Source organism: Eucyclogobius newberryi, unplaced genomic scaffold, assembly GCF_026437365.1.
Source record: "Eucyclogobius newberryi isolate DKJ021-1_F unplaced genomic scaffold, fEucNew1.0.hap1 SCAF_6, whole genome shotgun sequence".
Lineage (NCBI taxonomy): Eukaryota > Metazoa > Chordata > Actinopteri > Gobiiformes > Gobiidae > Eucyclogobius > Eucyclogobius newberryi.
Window position 1 is genome coordinate 8442368 of NW_027316278.1, and position 18028 is coordinate 8460395.

The 18028-nt window shown below is 41.5% G+C and overlaps 1 protein-coding gene across 1 annotated transcript; it reads right to left on the reverse strand.

The window, feature by feature from the left end:
- Window positions 1-989: 989 nt before the first annotated feature.
- lrp13 (low-density lipoprotein receptor related-protein 13) lies at window positions 990-17724 on the reverse strand. Its single transcript, XM_072432417.1, has 21 exons — window positions 17597-17724; window positions 17332-17487; window positions 16095-16310; window positions 15325-15531; window positions 14460-14675; window positions 13274-13503; window positions 12708-12837; window positions 11587-11777; window positions 10343-10526; window positions 9653-9865; window positions 9398-9581; window positions 8994-9195; window positions 7947-8111; window positions 7103-7303; window positions 6035-6584; window positions 4800-4919; window positions 4617-4724; window positions 3575-3808; window positions 2352-2724; window positions 1123-1231; window positions 990-1049 (listed from the first exon to the last, which is right to left on the reverse strand). The coding sequence occupies exons 1-21, from the start codon at window positions 17652-17654 to the stop codon at window positions 1026-1028; spliced, it is 4071 nt and encodes a 1356-aa protein (XP_072288518.1). The 5' UTR covers window positions 17655-17724; the 3' UTR covers window positions 990-1025.
- Between the last annotated feature and the right edge of the window lie 304 nt (window positions 17725-18028).

The window sequence follows — 18028 nt, forward strand, 5'->3', positions numbered from 1 at the left end:
GCCCCAAAAAAAAAAAATCATGGTGAAAATTTTAGAAGCTAAATTGAGTCTTTAGTTAAATCTATTGTCCAAGAAAATAACTGTTTAAATCTTGTCGTTATTTTCATATTTTGTAAACACATTTCACATTTTGTAAAGCCGGTCACAAACTTTAGCAACAGTCTCATATCAGACCACAAGAATGAAAGAAAATTAAAGATTTCACTGTTTAGTCAGTCTCAATAATCGTGAAGAATCGTTAAATCGTGATGCGGTTTTCTCACAATAATCGTAACATTTTAATCGGTTATTGTGACATCCTAGTGGCAGCAGGGAGTTCAAGCAGCAGTTTGCTCCACTTCCTGACATTTTTATTCAGGTATTATCATTTAAATTCATAACTATTGTGTATTTAAATGTATTTTTGGCATCCGTTCTCCGTATGATTGTTAGGTTAAAGTTATTAATTGCATGAGCAGCAGATGTGACACAGGGAATTTACACGTCACCAAAATGGTCAAAATGGGGAAAAAAGCCAAACATTTTGTAAACTCTAAATAATCATGTTCACTACAGTTTACTTTAGTGAAATGTGTCTAAACCGTCATGAGCAACAGTGACTAAGGACAAACTGATTAACCTTTAAACTACTTTTGATACTGAACTAAAGACACTTTTGCCATGCAGTCGTTCTCATATAAACAATCAACTGCTGTGAATTAACCTCTTCTGGATCTTCTCACATTATACAATTTTACAACAAAAATTGCAGCTTTCAGAATTCCTTTGACACACTAATAATTTCAATAATACACTTTTGTTTTGGTTAAGACGATCACTTTGTCCCATCTTTTCACTTACTCAAGCAGCTGACGTGAAGCAGCTGCACGACATGTATTTTAGTTTCCAGTGTATTTTAGTTTCCAGTCATCTCCAATTGGGACGTACGCCATTCCAACCATATCATCAAGACAAAAAACAACCGTCACATTTAAAGTCAATTCATTTATTGTTTATTTAAAATGAGCCTTGCCCTCAAATCACAGTCAGTCCACAGCCGTCACCACTTCCTGGAAGAGAAAAAATGCCGACCGTTACGCCCCGTCCAGGCACGCATTTATTCACCCTCGTCGCTGCGTTTACCTCGGGTTTGTCCGTCTCCGTCGGGGAGGTCTGCGCCGAGGGGCCGGGCTCCGCTTTGGTCTCGATCTCTGTCAGACTCGTCTCCCTCGCGGCCGGCGGCTCCGTCCCACTGCACGGAACACGTTTAGATTTACACGTGATTTATGCCACGGCGGCTGAGGTTTCACACCGATTGTTCATTCGGATTAGACTGTACACCAGGCAGTTTTTATAACTGTAATTTCATATAGTTTATTATATGGATGGACTAAGGCGACACATAAACGTCTAATTGGGTAGTTTTTGGGGATGCTCATTAGTATTTATTCAGATATTAGCAATTATCAAGTCATAAGTAATGTACAAGATCTTGATAATGTGTTAAAATGTCTTAATGGTTAAATCCATGTAAAATACTGACGTTTCTCCCATATATTTTACACTCAAGAACCAGCTTTTAATCAACATTGTTCTTATTTAATATGTTGACCTAAAGCAGGGGTGGGAGATTATTTTCCTCCGAGGGCCATATTCGAATCCAGGCAAGTAGCAGAGGGCCGGCCCACGATAAAAAAAATGTTTAATATCAAATAAAAGACCACTTTTCTGTCAAATATAGGATATTGAATCTATTATTTAATTAATTTCATGTCATCTTTATTAAGGATACAAGTGCAGACAGATGTTATAGACAGTTAGAAAATAGAAACTAAAATCTTTCTAGGGTCCAGATTAAAACATGCTGAGGGCCACATCTTGCCCCTGGGGCCACAAATGCCCAGGTTTGACCTAAAGTTTCGCCTGGTAAAATAAGGTTGAATGAATAAACAAACTTGTTCTGGCAAAAATAGGTGGTTAGCAAGGGACAACAGAATAGTATCGTTTAATTTTAGTTAATTTTTGGGTAACAGTTTAGATTATCAATAATTTGTACAAAATTCAGTGTTTTGTATTTGTAACTAATGTACAGTTGATTGTCATCTTCATAATGTGTTAGAAGTTGATTGTCATCTTCATAATGTGTTAGAAGTTGATTGTCTTCATAATGTGTTAGAAGTTGATTGTCATCTTCATAATGTGTTAGAAGTTGATTGTCATCTTCATAATGTGTTAGAAGTTGATTGTCATCTTCATAATGTGTTAGAAGTTGATTGTCATCTTCATAATGTGTTAGAAGTTGATTGTCTTCATAATGTGTTGAAAATAGTTAATGGGTCGTTTAGAAAGGTTTAAAACGGTGTCGATCTCACCTGGTTTCGTCGCTTCTCGTCCTCCTAAAAACCACCAACGCCACGATGACGGCCACCAGCGTGACCAGCCCCACTGCGCCGTAGACCAGGGGCCGCTGCAGGCTCTTCAGGAGGTCGTCCTGGCAGGAGTCCCCGGGGTACCACAGAGGACAGACACACCCAGTCTCCCCGTTGACCACCACACAGCGCCCCCTGCCGCTGCACCGGGTGTCGCCGCACTGCTCCAGGTCCACCGTCCAGAGCTCCTCGCTGGTGTTCAGGGACGCGCTGGAGTTTCTGGGCAGGATGGGGACCGACGGGGCGAGTGGAATAGAGTTCTGGAGGTTTGAGGGGCCAGGGACCACATCGGACAGTATCTCATTCAGAGTGATGCCTAAAGAGCAAAATGCGTTGGGTTTAACATGGACATTTAACTCATGAAGTAAAATGCAGTCAAGATAAATGTATTAATAAATTATCAGAAGAGCTCGTTTTTAAATGATTGCTGGGTAATTTCCTAGTGTGATGTAATCAATTGCAAACACTGGGCAAAAACTCATCTTTATTTCACATATGTTAGAGACTTTACTTTTTTGACCCCGACTAAATACATTTTTATAAGTGTACTTTAATACCCTTAAAGTATTAAGTAACATCTGTTCAAATGATTAATTGGGATATTGATAAGAATTTCTGTTAATCAGGAGCAAATTTTCCCGATCAATCTCTTCAAAAAACAACAACAAATTGATAAAATACATTGATAGAGAAAAATGTTCTAAAAAAAAGTAGGCAGTCACCGTAAACGTGTAATTAAAAGAGGAATCCCTCCGCCCCTTCAGCAGGCCCAAAATCATAGCTCACTGTCACTCGACTACATTTGACCCTGACTGACTGAATAAATACTTTTCAGTGAAGTAAATTATAGATTACTAAACATTCTACTTCAGCACTTGCATCTTTCCACTGGCGACCCTCAGTTTGGTCTGGACCAGGCTCTGCCACGATTGATAATTTTAGGGTTTATATAGTGACCTGAATATTCTCAATTAATATTGTGACTCTTCTAGAATAAAAATGAAGTCCAATTCAATCTATGGTCCAAAGATGGAGCTAAAAGTACATACACATTTATTCGGCTTTATTTTGTAAAGCTGTGTTAGGGAAATCTTTAATTTTCCTTCATTCCCCACAATAATCGTAAAACAATCACCTACACCATCTACACCGCGTAAAGAACGTACAGTTTTGGTCCGAGCGGTCGAAGCAGCCCACGTGCCCGCCGCAGCGCTCGTTTATGGGCCGGCAGGAGAGCAGGTCCAAGCACAGCCGGCTTCCCGCGGGGCAGTGTTGCCGCGGGACACAGTGGGAGGAGTTCAGGGGGCTGTGGTCGTGGGCACACCTGCAGGTCCGGCCCTCCGCGGTGGGCAGGCACAGGTGAGCGCAGCCCCCGTTGTGCGCAGAGCACTGGTTCGCACCTGGTCAAAGAGGCGAGATGGTTTGAGTTTGTAACGCGGCGAATCGTTTTTGTGGTGCATTACAATCACACATCCCCTTAGATAATTCTCCCATCACAACAATAAGATCGTTTACCAATGAGAAAGGGTGGAAAGTAGGGCTAATTCAGTTTAAGAATCGTTAACGGGTCTATACGCAGGTTTCAAAACGTGCCATGAGCTGACAAAACACAAACAAATTAAGTTCTAAACTACTAATTAATCAAAAGGGTAATTGCCAGACTAATTGATCAGTAAAATGACCGTTAGCTGCAGCTCCTTCAGTCTCTGTTCCTCTTTAAACAAAAAACGCAAAATATCACTGAATCTCCTGCTCAGATTGACCTGAGCTCAAAGAATATGCAGATTGCCATTTAAAAACAAACTCAATGTGTGTGTTTTCCCTTGTACGGATTTGGTCCTGAGTAAAAGTACTGTTGCATGACTAAAAAGTACCAAAGTACAAATATTCTGCACTCTTTCCAACACAATCAAGTTTAAGTTATGCAAATGTGAGTTATGACATCTGTCAATTCATGGCTTTCAGGCCAATGATTCCCTCCTGATTTTGAGAAGGAGGGATGGGACAATAAACAATATCGTTAATCCTAATAAAAAGGATTTTTGTTACCATTTGTGAGGACCTTTCCATATTGGGAAGATATATTTTGAATTGTACCGTTTCTGTGGCAAATCCTTCAAAATCCGGAAGGAATACTCAAGCCTGAAACCCATGAATTGCACCATCTCCTCTGGAATTTGCCAAAAAGAGTTTAAAAAGCAGAATTACCTCTCTGGTCAGACCTGCTGAACACCTTCAAGCTGACCACTTTTGTTTCAGTTTCAAACCACATCGTGTTTTGCTGCTGCTCGTCTTGGAACCAAACTTTGGTCTTATCTGAAGAGTAATTCATAGAATAAATCAAAGATGCTTAGCTAACGAGGCTAAAACAAGAATGATCTCATCCATTACCTCCTGTGGTCATCCAAAGCAGCATGTCGTCACTCAACGCCACAGCCGCTAGACCATCACCAACTTTCAGCTCCGTGTAAGACAGCTCGTCCAACTGCACAGAGCCGATGGTTCCCAAACCTGTGAGGGGAAACCATGAGGGGCAAAGCATGAGAGGAGACCCGTGAGGGGCAAAGCATGAGAGGAGACCCGTGAGGGGCAAAGCATGAGAGGAGACCCGTGAGGGGCAAAGCATGAGAGGAGACCCGTGAGGGGCAAAGCATGAGAGGAGACCCGTGAGGGGCAAAGCATGAGAGGAGACCCGTGAGGGGCAAAGCATGAGAGGAGACCCGTGAGGGGCAAAGCATGAGAGGAGACCCGTGAGGGGCAAAGCATGAGAGGAGACCCGTGAGGGGCAAAGCATGAGAGGAGACCCGTGAGGGGCAAAGCATGAGAGGAGACCCGTGAGGGGCAAAGCATGAGAGGAGACCCGTGAGGGGCAAAGCATGAGAGGAGACCCGTGAGGGGCAAAGCATGAGAGGAGACCCGTGAGGGGCAAAGCATGAGAGGAGACCCGTGAGGGGCAAAGCATGAGAGGAGACCCGTGAGGGGCAAAGCATGAGAGGAGACCCGTGAGGGGCAAAGCATGAGGGGGGGGAGAGCATGAGGGGTTTCATAAACCAGGCTCACTCTTAAGTCTATTATGGACATTTGGACTGGAACTGAACATGGTCCAGAGCAGGTTTAAAGTCTAAGCTCTGTAAAATACTGCACTTTTATCACAATTTTCAGGGAGGACATTTCCTCAATATCCCAATGTATTTTTATTATTCCGATTAATGTTACTTAGGTCGGGAATACTTTAACAAGTAGACTATTGTAAATATTAGTATTGAATTTTTCGGCCTATCAGTTTTGCCTATATTTTGGGCTCTTTATTCATTAAGTAAATTTAACCTCGCGGGCCACCGGCCAGTCGCTCTCAAACTACAAACGTTGAATCTTTTTTGTTTTGAGATCGCTCCACAAACTTGTGATAATCTTGTGATTGTTCAATTGAAAAGACTTCAAACCGTGTCTTTTGTTTCAAGTGATTGTGGCCCAGCAATTAGATACTAACCATAAACCAGGTCAACAAGTCTGGAATCTCTCCATCACAGAAACCTGACCTGCTCTAGCTCAGTTTTAAACTCTAGAGCTTCTACAATGTTGCGATGTCACGTGAACGTTCTTCCATACTGACCAACAACACTTACTAGTATCCGCCCAGTAGATGGATTTGCCGTCGCCGGAGAAGACCAGAGACTCTGGAGCTATTGCATCTTTCCACACCACTCTCCTCTCCGTCCCGTCCATGTTCGAACACTCTACGGTGGCCCCAGTGTCGCTGCCCTGCGCGACCAGGTTCGCGAAACAAAGCGATCCCCTTCGAGGATGCAGCGCAATGGACTCCACTCTCCCCATTCCCTCTTTGACCACGACGGCCGTGTACACATTTGTCGTGGAACTAACATGTATCCATCGCCGTTTACCGCTACTCCAATAGATATTCAACGTGACAAAGTCCAAAGCCATGGCCGTAACGGTGTCGTCCGGGACCCTCAGCAGCTGATGGGGTGAACTCGACGCTCCATCTTTGATTCGGAGGTAGCTCAGCGAGGCGGTGCTGATGTCCGTTACGAATAAGGCGTCGACTCGGAGGCTGTAGTCCAAAATGGCCGCCTGGTTGATGCCGGGGAGTTGGAGGGCCGAGTGTTCAGGCCAGTCCTTCAGCCCAAACGCCGTGTGTCGGGACTCAAGGTAGATCTGGGAAATGAAACGTGCCACAATGTTCAAGTTGAGGTCAGGAATTGTTTTTTTTAACCTGGTCATTTACAGGTTGTTTTTCACATGCAAGCACAATTTGTTTATTCATCCTTGACTGGAAATGGTGTGACGTTTGTGTTTTATATAAAAAAAAAAGAGAGATACAATTAAAGTAATTGAAGACATAAGGCAGCACACCAATTGAAATCTTTTAACTTAATATTGCAGAAGCTTATTAAAAAACAGCTGTAATCAAAGCTAAAGGCCGAACTACCAAATATTAGTGCGAGTAACTTCTTGGGCCCAACTTTGTATGCAAAATGGTTCTTCCTGTACCTTCAACTACATTTAAAAAACATTACGTCAACTGCTTTTATCCAAGGAGTTGTTTAAATTGTTTGCCAACCAGTGGAATATTTGAGGTAAAGTAATAACATCTCTGAAGAAAAGTTGTCTCTTTGCAGTAAAAATATAAGTCGTGCACAACTGTTGTAGTTATGTTTGACTCATGACATTACCTTAGTGACAGTGGAAGGCGCCAGCATGAGGAGAAAGGCAGTGTTGAGTGAACTGAAGCAGGAGTCTCCGTCCTCAGACAGCAGGAGGCCAGAGGGACACTTGCACACGGCTCTGGGGCCCGGGGCCAGCACACACAGGTGGGAACAGCCTTTGGCCTCACAGGGTCGTTCTGTGGCGCTCTGCAGCAGCGGGTGCATAATCTGAGGAGAGACACTTTTTAGAGCCATATATTTAAAGTAAGTATAAATAAGTAGTACTGCGACAAGTTGGCCACTGTCCAGGGTGTACCCCGCCTAAGGCCCGAAGTCACTGGGATAGGCTCCAGTCACCCGCGACCCCAAAAGGGAACAAGCGGTAGAAAATGGATGGATGGATATTTAGAGTAGGTAGAGTAGTTAGTCATTCTTCTATTGTCTAATATTTGAATGACAGTTATAGAATTGTTCAGATTGTCAATTTAAAGCTTTATTTTAGGCTTAGGACTATGATTAATCGCAATAATTGACCCGTAAACGCCCCATTTTAACACATTTTTATCATCTTCTGGACTATGCAAAGAGATGTTCAAACTTATAAAATCAAGAAAAGTTTGTACATTTGTAGTTTATCACTGATACACTTGATTTGCAAATATTTTCCATCTTAAATCCTTCAGTCATCTTTACCATCTCATCTGGTTAAAAATGTATTTGGAAAATCTATTTTTTTTAATCTGTATAGTTGATTAATCTGAAAACTTCTCCCAGTCTTGTCAAATAATAATCAACAAGGTGCAGCCCTGTGATACGAGAATAAAATTATAGCCAATAAGCGTCTGATTGTGATAAAACATGCATTTCTCACCTTCACTCCAAAGGGTTGTCTGGGCCGTTTGAGAAGCACCCGTCGGTTTTTGCCTGTGACTTTATCGGCCTCTTGCACCACTCGCCTCTTTGTGTCCGACCAGTACAACATGTCATTGAAAACCGCTAAAGAGAAGGGGTTACTGGTGTCCTTCATCTGGAGCACCTAAAGACACACATTATATAACATGACACATTTGATCCATCCTACGCTTATGTGACTGATACTGATTGAAAACAGCCTAAAAATCAAGTGGTTGAATTAGTTGCAACATAAATTTTCCAATTTTGAGACAGAGTAAGCAAAAAAAAGTATAATAGAAGTCTAGATAAATCATCTAGATACATAAATATTAAAAATACACCTAAATCTAGAATATTAATTTTGAATAAAAATAGAGTAAAAATTAAAACGGTGCACGCAACTCAAAACTATTTAGTCCACAGTAGTCCCATAGTTGTTATGCTGTATGCAGAACAGAGTAGTTGTCAAGCTATTTTTTACTCCTCCAGTAACATTTAGTTATAAACATTAGTCTTGAGTAAAAGTTCCCAGAGTACATCTGTGACAAAAGCTTTATGCTGACAATATGAAATAACATTTGTGTCCTGTGCGTCGCTCCTTCAGACAGGATGGTGTTTTTAATTTTTGCAACAGTCCTTTGAAAATACCAGATTTCATTTGTTTTTTCCATCCAATAAAAATCACGCACTTAATACAGATGATACGTTCAAATAATTACTCTTACTCGAGTAACCGTTACAACAAATGTCCAGGTCTGCGTCAAAATATTACCCGAGTAAATGTACAACACTATTTGGGGAAGGGTTTTGATCACAATTGTTACACTTTATTATTTATAGTCCTAGTAATGGAACGTGACAAAATTAATGAAATAATCGATTGAATGTCATTATAATGACAATTACAATCCGACACTTTCTTACACTCAAATGTCCCTTTAGTAAAATTTTTGGCTACTCTATCCACCGCTGGCCGTTTAGTCTCTTCTTCTACATTATTTTTTACAATTCAGTCGTCTTTCACCTGGATGTCCTCCCCGTCCAGAGTGGCAGAGCCTATGGCCCGGAGCCGCTGGTCGGTCCAGTAGACTCTGTTGGCTATGGAGTCTATAGCCACGCCCACAGGCCACCCCAGACTGGTGGTCACCACTGCCCTCCTCTCTGACCCGTCCATCCCAGCACGCTCGATCTTCACCGTGCTGCCAATCTCGGTCCAGAACATCAGCCTGGTCAGAGGAGGAGGGACAATCGGAAATACAATCTTTAGTAAACCAAACCAGCAGAAAAATAAGGAAATCAAGAATAAACCACCAGTGAATTGTAACTAAACCAAATCTAGAATCAAGAGCCAAACATTCCAAACAGAAATGTGACTCGAGTACCACTAGTGCCACTACCAGACTTTAAACTCTTTCAGATCCAACAGACCCCTTTTGTGGGAGCAGAGCCAGAGATCTGGGTTGGTCCAGGTCTTCGTCCAGGATCACAGTGAAGTCTGGACTCGTCACAGCGCCTGACGGGAGCTGAATGGCCAAGATCTGACTCTTCACGCCATCAATCCAGTAGAGGTTCCTCCCGAGCCAGTCCACCGCCACGGAGTCGGCTCGAACCCCTCAGAAAGAACACGTTTGAGGATTGTGTTGCTTCACGCGATTGCAGTAGCTCATGAGGAATATCCGGTACCTGTGATGAGAGTCCCTGTGGACTTGTGGTCCAGTGAAGACCACTTGATGCTGACAGAGTCCAGGCTGTCCCAGTAGACCCGGCGCTCCCTCCAGTCGTAGTCCAAAGAGAGAATGGCCTTTTTGGATGAAGACGGCAACACGTCGACGCGGCCGCTGCGGAGCCCCAGCACAAAGAGGTCATTCAAGATGGACGACAACAGGAGCGGCTCGCCTGAAACAAACAGCGTGAGTCAGAATCTGGCCCACGGAACATTCCGGACAAGCTCAATATAGTCCCAGTCTTATCTTAAAGCCTTCAGGCCAAAAAAATCTATTTAAAAAAACAAATAAGACAGGACATCTTAGCATGAAATGGGGATTAGAGAGAAGGGAAGACATGCAGTAAATTATCAGAGTCAGAATTCAAACTCATGAAACACTGGCATCTGTGCTGCCGCCTAACAAGAATGGTAATACATCTTCAAACTAAATGCTCGTTATGTGTGGCAGTTACATGTACATGAGTATATGAATTAAAAAAAAACTAAATCAAGCAGACATCAACTTGACACAAATAAAACAGCATAATGCCCAGTTAACAAGGGGAACAGTACAATCTCCAATACACGCACACATAAAATCCAAACTCCAACCCAAAACCATTAAGGACCTTAATCTTAATCCGACCATCGACATGCGTCCCGTTCACCTGTGATCTTGCAGCGTCGCCCGTCCGCCTCGAGGACGTATCCCGGGTGACAGTCGCAGGTGAACGAGCCGTGGCTGTTTCTGCAGATGTGGCGGCACATCGAGGTCCCGGCGTCGCACTCGTCCAGATCGCCACAAGTCACAGCGTCCTCCAGCAGCTCGTATCCTTCAGAACAGCCACAGCGCTGCACACAGGACACTTCCAAATCATACGGCGGAAACGTGAGGGAAAACAGGATAAGATTTAGTGGTTTTGTGTATTGTAAAAGCAGGACTGTGATCAAATAAGGCCGCTGCAGTTAATAATTTACAGATTTATTTCTCATCAAGCCAGAGCCAGAAGCGGCGCTGATCAGCTAAACTTGGGTGGTCTAAGCTTCACTTCAGTCAGAAAAAAGCGTTTCCAAAGCTGTGCACGTGCCAAAAACTATTGTATGTGGATATTAACAATGTGCCAAAGGATTTGTGAAAGCCAGGTTACTTTTAAATAACTTCATCATTTATGCAACAATTGGTTTTACTAGAAAGTCAAGTTAAAAATCATATTTTTTTAATATACTACACAGTAAAAAAAAAAGTAAACAGGCCACCCAGAGTAATTTATTGAAAATGTAATATTGTGAATGAAGAACTGTTTGTTAAAAGAGTATATTGTTAAGATAAGATAAGATAAGCCTTTAATATCCACACAAGGGGAAATTTCGTTGTTACAATGCAGAAACAGGAGGAAAGGACAGATTATAGGAAGTTTCAAAAAACACTTAATAGAACTCTTATGAACAAAACAAAAACTCCTCACCTATCTTAATAGGGAATGGAGGGGGGGAAATAAAATTAGATAAATAAAAAAAATAAAAAGAAAATAATAATAATAAGATAATAGAATAAAATAAAGTAAAAATAGCTAGCACAAGACTAGGTTTATGGTGAAAATGTCTATGAAAAGAGCTGATTAAAACTTAAGACTTGTATAGACGATTCTTCTCCAATTGTGTTATTAATTTGAGGCATTTGACTGATTATTTTGATCATCATTAGTATGATCATTAGTATTTTTTATTATTAAATGCATTAAACCTGAATTTAAATGTTTAAAAGACAAGTTTCAACATATTTCAGTTGGATTGACAGAATATTGTTTAAATATCATAACTAGGACTCCAAAAATACACAAGATATACATTTTTGACAACATCACAAAGCCAGTCAGCAGAAGTTGCTCGTTAAATAGTGGTTGGTACTCACGGGTCCCTGCGGTGAGCTGAAGCAGGTCTGAGAGCAGCTGCGGCGGTCTTCCTCTGAGCATTTCACCCCACAGTTCCCCGCTTCGTCCGACCCGTCCACACAGTCTCCAACCCCGTTGCAGACCAGACCCGGGTCCAGGCAGCCCCCGGTCCGGCACCCGAACTGACGAGTCGGGCACGTCACCACATCACCTGGAAACGCACAGAACGTTTATAAGACTTCCCCCGTGTTGTTTGAAAGCATTTTATCTGCACTCTTCCCTTTTTAAGCAGGTGTTATGATAATGTATGTTTCCGTTTGTATTGAGTCTTCTCCCGTTATGTAAAGCACTTGAATTACTTTGCAGTGCTAAACAAACTTGTCTTGCTTTGAGTAAATACCGTATTTTTCGGACTATAAGTCGCACCAGCCAAAAAATGCATATAAAAGAAAAAAACAAAACATATAAGTCGCATTTTTGGGGGAAATGTATTCAATAAAATCCAAGACCAAGAACAGACATTTCATCTTGAAATGCAGTTTAATAATAACAGATTGAGAACATGGTGAATAGGTGTACGTATGCTAACACCTTCAGCTACATGACGTATGCTAACGCTATCACCTTCAGCTACATGACGTATGCTAACGCTAACACCTTCAGCTACATGACGTATGCTAACGCTATCACCTTCAGCTACATGACGTATGCTAACGCTAACACCTTCAGCTACATGACGTATGCTAACGCTAACACTTTCAGCTACATGAGGCACAGACAGAACTGTGGTAAGTGTCTGGTATGTTAACGTAACATATGAACAGTTATTCAGATAACTATAGCATAAAGAACATGCTAAAAAGTTTACCAAAGCATCAGTTTTACCCCAAATCACTAAATCCACTGAATTCTTCTTCCTGTGTCACTTCTAAACAACTCCACAAACTCCAGAGGTAGAGGAAGTGCAGATTCTTCTTCTGTGTCGCTTAGAGACTAGAGTGCCCTCTTGCAGTTGTCAGTGTGAAAATAACAAATAATATCACATATAAGTCACTATGGAGTATAAGTCTCACCACAGCCAAACTATGAAAAAAGGTGCGACTTATAGTCCGAGCAATACGGTAATTGAGATTAGTCTCACATTCCGTCTCGTCGCTGCCGTCTTCACAGTCTCTGGACCCATCACACCTCCAGGACGCAGGGATACACTCTGGTTTGGATTTACAGGCCCACTGGAAGTCTCCGCACGTCACTTGAGTCACTGGACAGTCCTGGGAACAGAAATGTGCAACAATTTGGTCAAACGATGACCAGTGGCGGAAAGTACTGTACTTTAGGCATCGGTACTTAAATGTGGTGAAGTAAAAGTTGACTAACCACTTTTCTTGACTGTTTGAGATCACCTGAAATGGGTGTCAAGTTTTATCAAGTTATAATAAACATCCCAACTTTGAGAAAACAAAAATATCCAAATAAGATTACTACTTTTGACACTTTAATGGTTCAATGTCAGAGATCCTCGTACATTTTTAAACTGTTACTGTATATATAAAAAATGTTTTAGAAAAATTCAATGTTTGTCTTTTTTTGCTCCTGTATTTGTACTTTTACTTAAAATTGTGTACTTCTTCCACCACTGGCAGAAAAGCATGGAATGACAAGTAAAACATCAGATTAAAAAGGAAGTGAGTGTACAGGGGCCTTCACCTTCTCGTCGGTGCCGTCCCTGCAGTCCCGGTCCCCGTCGCAGAGCCACTCCTGCACCAGGCACTCCCGGCTGTGGGGGCAGCGCTGTTTGGTGGCGCACACGGGGGGCTTGGAGCAGCGGTCCTCGTCTGATTGGTCGGGGCAGTCCGGGTGCCCGTCGCAGCGCATGGAGACCGCCAAGCACTGCCCACTGCCGCACTGGAACTCACTGGGGCCGCACGCGTCATCCACTGTTAAGACAAACACGACTTAAAGCGAGTCACACTTCAGAGACGAGAAAGGCATCAGCGTGATTAGAGGAGACAGAATAAGCTCTTCTTCCAGGTACTGAGTGTTGAACTATAAACATAAGTGGGTCATTTTACATTTTGGTCATTGTAAACTGCAATATTGACCTAAGATAAGTTAAGCCTTTATTTGTCCACACAATGGGGAAATGTCAGTGTTGCAACACAAGTAGGTACAGAAGTAAAAGATAACTTATATAAAGCTTTTAAAAAAATAAAAAAACTCTGGTTAATAAAAAGTAAAATCTAAAAACGGATCATGATTAACATTTTGTGTGTGTAAATATTCGTATTGTTGTTACCGTTATAATTAGACTCATCGACTTCCTTTTCAAAACTGATGATCTGATAAGCCCCACCTCTTTATAGCAACAAGATCGTTTTATTTATTTTTATTAAAGTGGATATGTGACATTTTAGGAATTTACATGTCACTCCGTTCCAATTATTTGAAAAAAAAAATAGGAGTCCAAGTACAGAGACATAGGGGGTAGGTGAAAACAGGAAGTTTCTGAACAGAGTAAACTAAAGAAGAAACAGCAATGCAACATTGGTAAAAACTCAAAACATTACACTATAAGTAGTCGATCATCACGTTTTGTTCCTTGTAAATACCAATATAACTCAACAGACCCATTGACTGAAGTGGCATTTCACTGTAACAAGCAGCAGATTTGCAACTCATTTCCATTTCTTTTTGAACGACCAAATGATCATTTCAAACCCGACACTTACAACACAAACTCAGAACTAATTAAATAATTGGAAGCAAGCACAGGGCAGTGGGTGGAGACAGGGGGTAGGTGCATTCTCCTCCACACCGGACCGTGGTCACTTTACTCAAATAGAACAGGGTAGGACTACAGTCACGTCTCATATACACCATTTAAAAACCATACCGCAGTCGAGTTCGTCGGTGCCGTCCTGGCAGTCTCGCTCTCCGTCGCAGAGGAAGCTGGAGGGCACACAGCGGCTGCGGGCGTCGCATTGGTGAGAGCAGCCCTCCACCGTCCCGGAGCAGGCCAGTTCGTCCGAGCGGTCCTGGCACTGAGGGGCCCCGTCGCACACCTGCGCCCGCTCGATGCAGCGGCGCCCGTGAGCACACTGGAACTGACCTGCAGCGGAGACGGGAGAACGCACAACGGACAAAAGACGGTGGGAGGACTGATTCAAACTCTAGCAATCATTTTGAGACCGATGGAATTTCAATTACGCATAATGTTAATAATGTGAATATTAAAGATGTATTGACAACTCATCAAATCACAATATTCATAACAGTCAGGATGAGAATATCCACCGTCAGCTACAAGGCTGGATAATATTTCTTTCAACTTTTTGAAGGAAAACTCATGGAAAGTAATACATAGTTTGTGAGCGCTTATAATTACATTAGTTAAAAAAAAATTACATTGTTGTTTTAAAATGGCAAGGTTTTTTGAATAAGTCCTGGATTTGTACTATCCAAGATGGTCCTTTCTCCTCCAGAGGAAAATTTAGAAAAGAGGGGGAAGGAGGTTGTTTCCCTTTTACTGTAGAAACACTGCAAGTCCAAACACTGCGAGTTATTATTGTCTTTATATACACCATAAATCAAAATAAATTAAAAAAATAATCAAAATAAAATACTAAATAAATAAATAAATTAATCTAATATAAATATAAAATTTTGAAAATACAATAAAAAAATGAAATAAGATACAAATAAAATAAAATAAAAGTTTGCATCCTAAATAGGACACGTTTATTGCGCGTACAGTTTACCTTTGGGACACTCTGAGACGCAGCCGTCTTCGTCCGACCCGTCCCTGCAGTCCACCTCTCCATCACAGACGTGGTTGTAGAGGACACAATCAGAGTTGTCTTTACACGGTTTGGACGCCAGAGAACAGCTCAGAGGAGCAGAGGAGGCAGAGGTCGGAGCTGATGCAGTGACAGTGGATTTGCCTTCCGTTTCTTCATCTTGGTCCTCTGGAAAAAAACAACACTAATCAGGTAAAGGTTCAAGAGAAGAATATTACTGGACGATATGAGATAATACTGGATAATGGGAGATACTGCTTCCGTCACAATATGGTCCTACAAAGTATTGACTAAAAGGTACACTATGCCATTTTTGTTACAGGGTCTGCCAGCAGCTCTTATACTGTATTTTCCGGACTAGACGTCGCACCAGCCAAAAAATGCATAATGGGAATAAAGTCGCACTGTATGAAATGCGGTTGAAAGTGTGAAAATAATAATATCACATATAAGTATAAATATAAGTATAAGTCGCACCCAGGCCAAAACAATGAAAAAAGTTGCGACTTGTAGTCCGGAAAATACAGTACATTTATCTTGCGCAGCAAAAGGAGGTTGAATCCCGTTTACTGGACAATATTTTCTAGAGCAAACACATTTTTGCCATTCATCCAAGCAGTTTCGTCACCCTAAAAAACGTCATCCAGCCGACACAAGTCTACCAACATTTACTGAATACTTTTGACAATTCTCCTTTCGACCGATGTAGGGTCTCGTTTCCAAAACCTCACCACATGCGGCCTCGTCCGTCCCGTCCAGGCAGTCCCGCTCGCCGTCGCACAGGAAGTTGGCGGGGAGGCAGCGGCTCTTGTTGTCGCAGTGGTGAACGCAGCCCTCGCTCGTGGTCGTGCAGCGCAGCTCGTCCGACCGGTCCCGACACTGGGACTCGCCGTCGCACACCTGCCCCTTATCGATGCACTTCCCCCCGTGGGCGCACTGGAACTGGGCTGGACACCGCAGAGTAAAGGTCGAACAGAGGTCAAACGAGATGATCTTTAGCAAACCGTAAAGGCTCGAGTGACACCATTTCCTCCACTAAACAAAATATCCAGCTTTTTTTCCATGCATTGTTATGGACAAATAAAGGCTTAGCTTATCTCATCTTAAAAAAACGCTAATTCTAAAGTTTGGATTTGTGCAAACGCGCTCTGGTTTGTCAGTTCGAGGGCATATTTCAGGCTTTATATATCAATGCTCCTGGACAAGTTTAAAATGTAAACTTTGAACAGAATCGAACAAATATAAATCGCCATGTGTGAAGATAAAAACATTTTTTTTTAAAGATATTTCACCCCCAAAATGAATTAACATTTAATTAAAATAGAGTAAAGGTAAATGCTTGCATTTTGACTTTCCCCGTGAGAAAACTGTTGCAAACCCAGAGAATAGAAAAACAGGCCAGTTTTTATAAGTGACGTTCTCAACTGTGATTAAAAACAGATTCACGCACAGAATTTTACTTACAACAAAAAAATAAATAAAAGTGTGTTTCAACTTTTTACTGCCCTCAAAAAAGTTGGAATTCACCTCAACTTTACCATAACTTTCAAATTACACAAATTGTCTTTTCGGGCTTTTTGTGACGTTTAAGAAGAGACCGTCATCATAACAATAATTAAATTGTGTGTCCTTTTTAACATTTAAATAAAATTCCTGATTGATAAGAGAAAAAAAATAAGACTGACATATTTACGTTTTTATATTTACATATTGGATTCAGAATGATTAACAGTAAAAAAATGAAAAAAAATAAAATGATAAAAAAAAAAATTCAAATAAAATAAATATATCTTTTGAATGATGAAAAATTTTCACATTTTCACCCCTTCAACACGAAGCTGACACTAATGAATCTTTGTGCAATCATCCAGATCCATCATTAACCAACACACATTTCTACACATTGGATTTGTCAACGGTAAATTTTAAAGTTTTGTTTTCAACGCACAGTAAAAAAATGTCCCTCACCATCAGTGCAGTGGGAGGCACAGTTCTCTTCATCAGAGGAGTCTTTGCAGTCCGGCTCCCCATCGCACACATGGCTGTACAGGACGCACTCAGAACCGTCGGCGCAGGCTTTGGACCGTCTGCCACACTTCAACGGGGTCGTCCCAGAAGAAACAACTACACACAGCAAGAGAATAACACATGTCAAGCTTGGGTTTGTGCACATTAAAGTGTCTGGGAACATTAGTTTGAATAGTAAAGGGGAGTTTGAGTCCACTCGTCTCACCTTGAAACAGCCCTGAATGCTGTAATAAGGCTAAACACATGAAATAAACTAAGCTCATAGCTACAAAATAAAATAAAATGAACCTAAAAGGGTTGGTTTGCTGCACGGGAATTTATAAAGTAACAGGTGAGGCCAATGCAGGCTGATTGATTGACACATGAGTGGGAGGGGCTAAAGGGCCTAGTCAAAATTCCCTGTCAACAATTCATTTTAAACTTTATAATAAAAACAATGAAACACAAAGGCCTACATATATACATAAGATATGCTGAACAATGTCGTTTGTGGTTGTGCCTGCACTTAACAAAATCAAGGGAATATATATAATAATAATAATATGCCTTAATTATTTTGGACAGGAAAGACGTTGAACTATATGACAGATTTTGTGTGGATAATATAAGCCCATTATATAGATATTTACCAAAAATC

Coding starts and splice junctions, on each gene's coding strand:
- lrp13 (XM_072432417.1), bottom strand. CDS start 17,654: ATGAGCTTAGTTTATTTCATGTGTTTAGCCTTATTACAGCATTCAGGG. Junction 17,488..17,596: donor GCATTCAGGGCTGTTTCAAG/GTGAGACGAGTG, acceptor TGCTGTGTGTAG/TTGTTTCTTCTGGGACGACC. Junction 10,527..11,586: donor TCAGCTCACCGCAGGGACCC/GTGAGTACCAAC, acceptor TCCTGTGTGCAG/CGCTGTGGCTGTTCTGAAGG.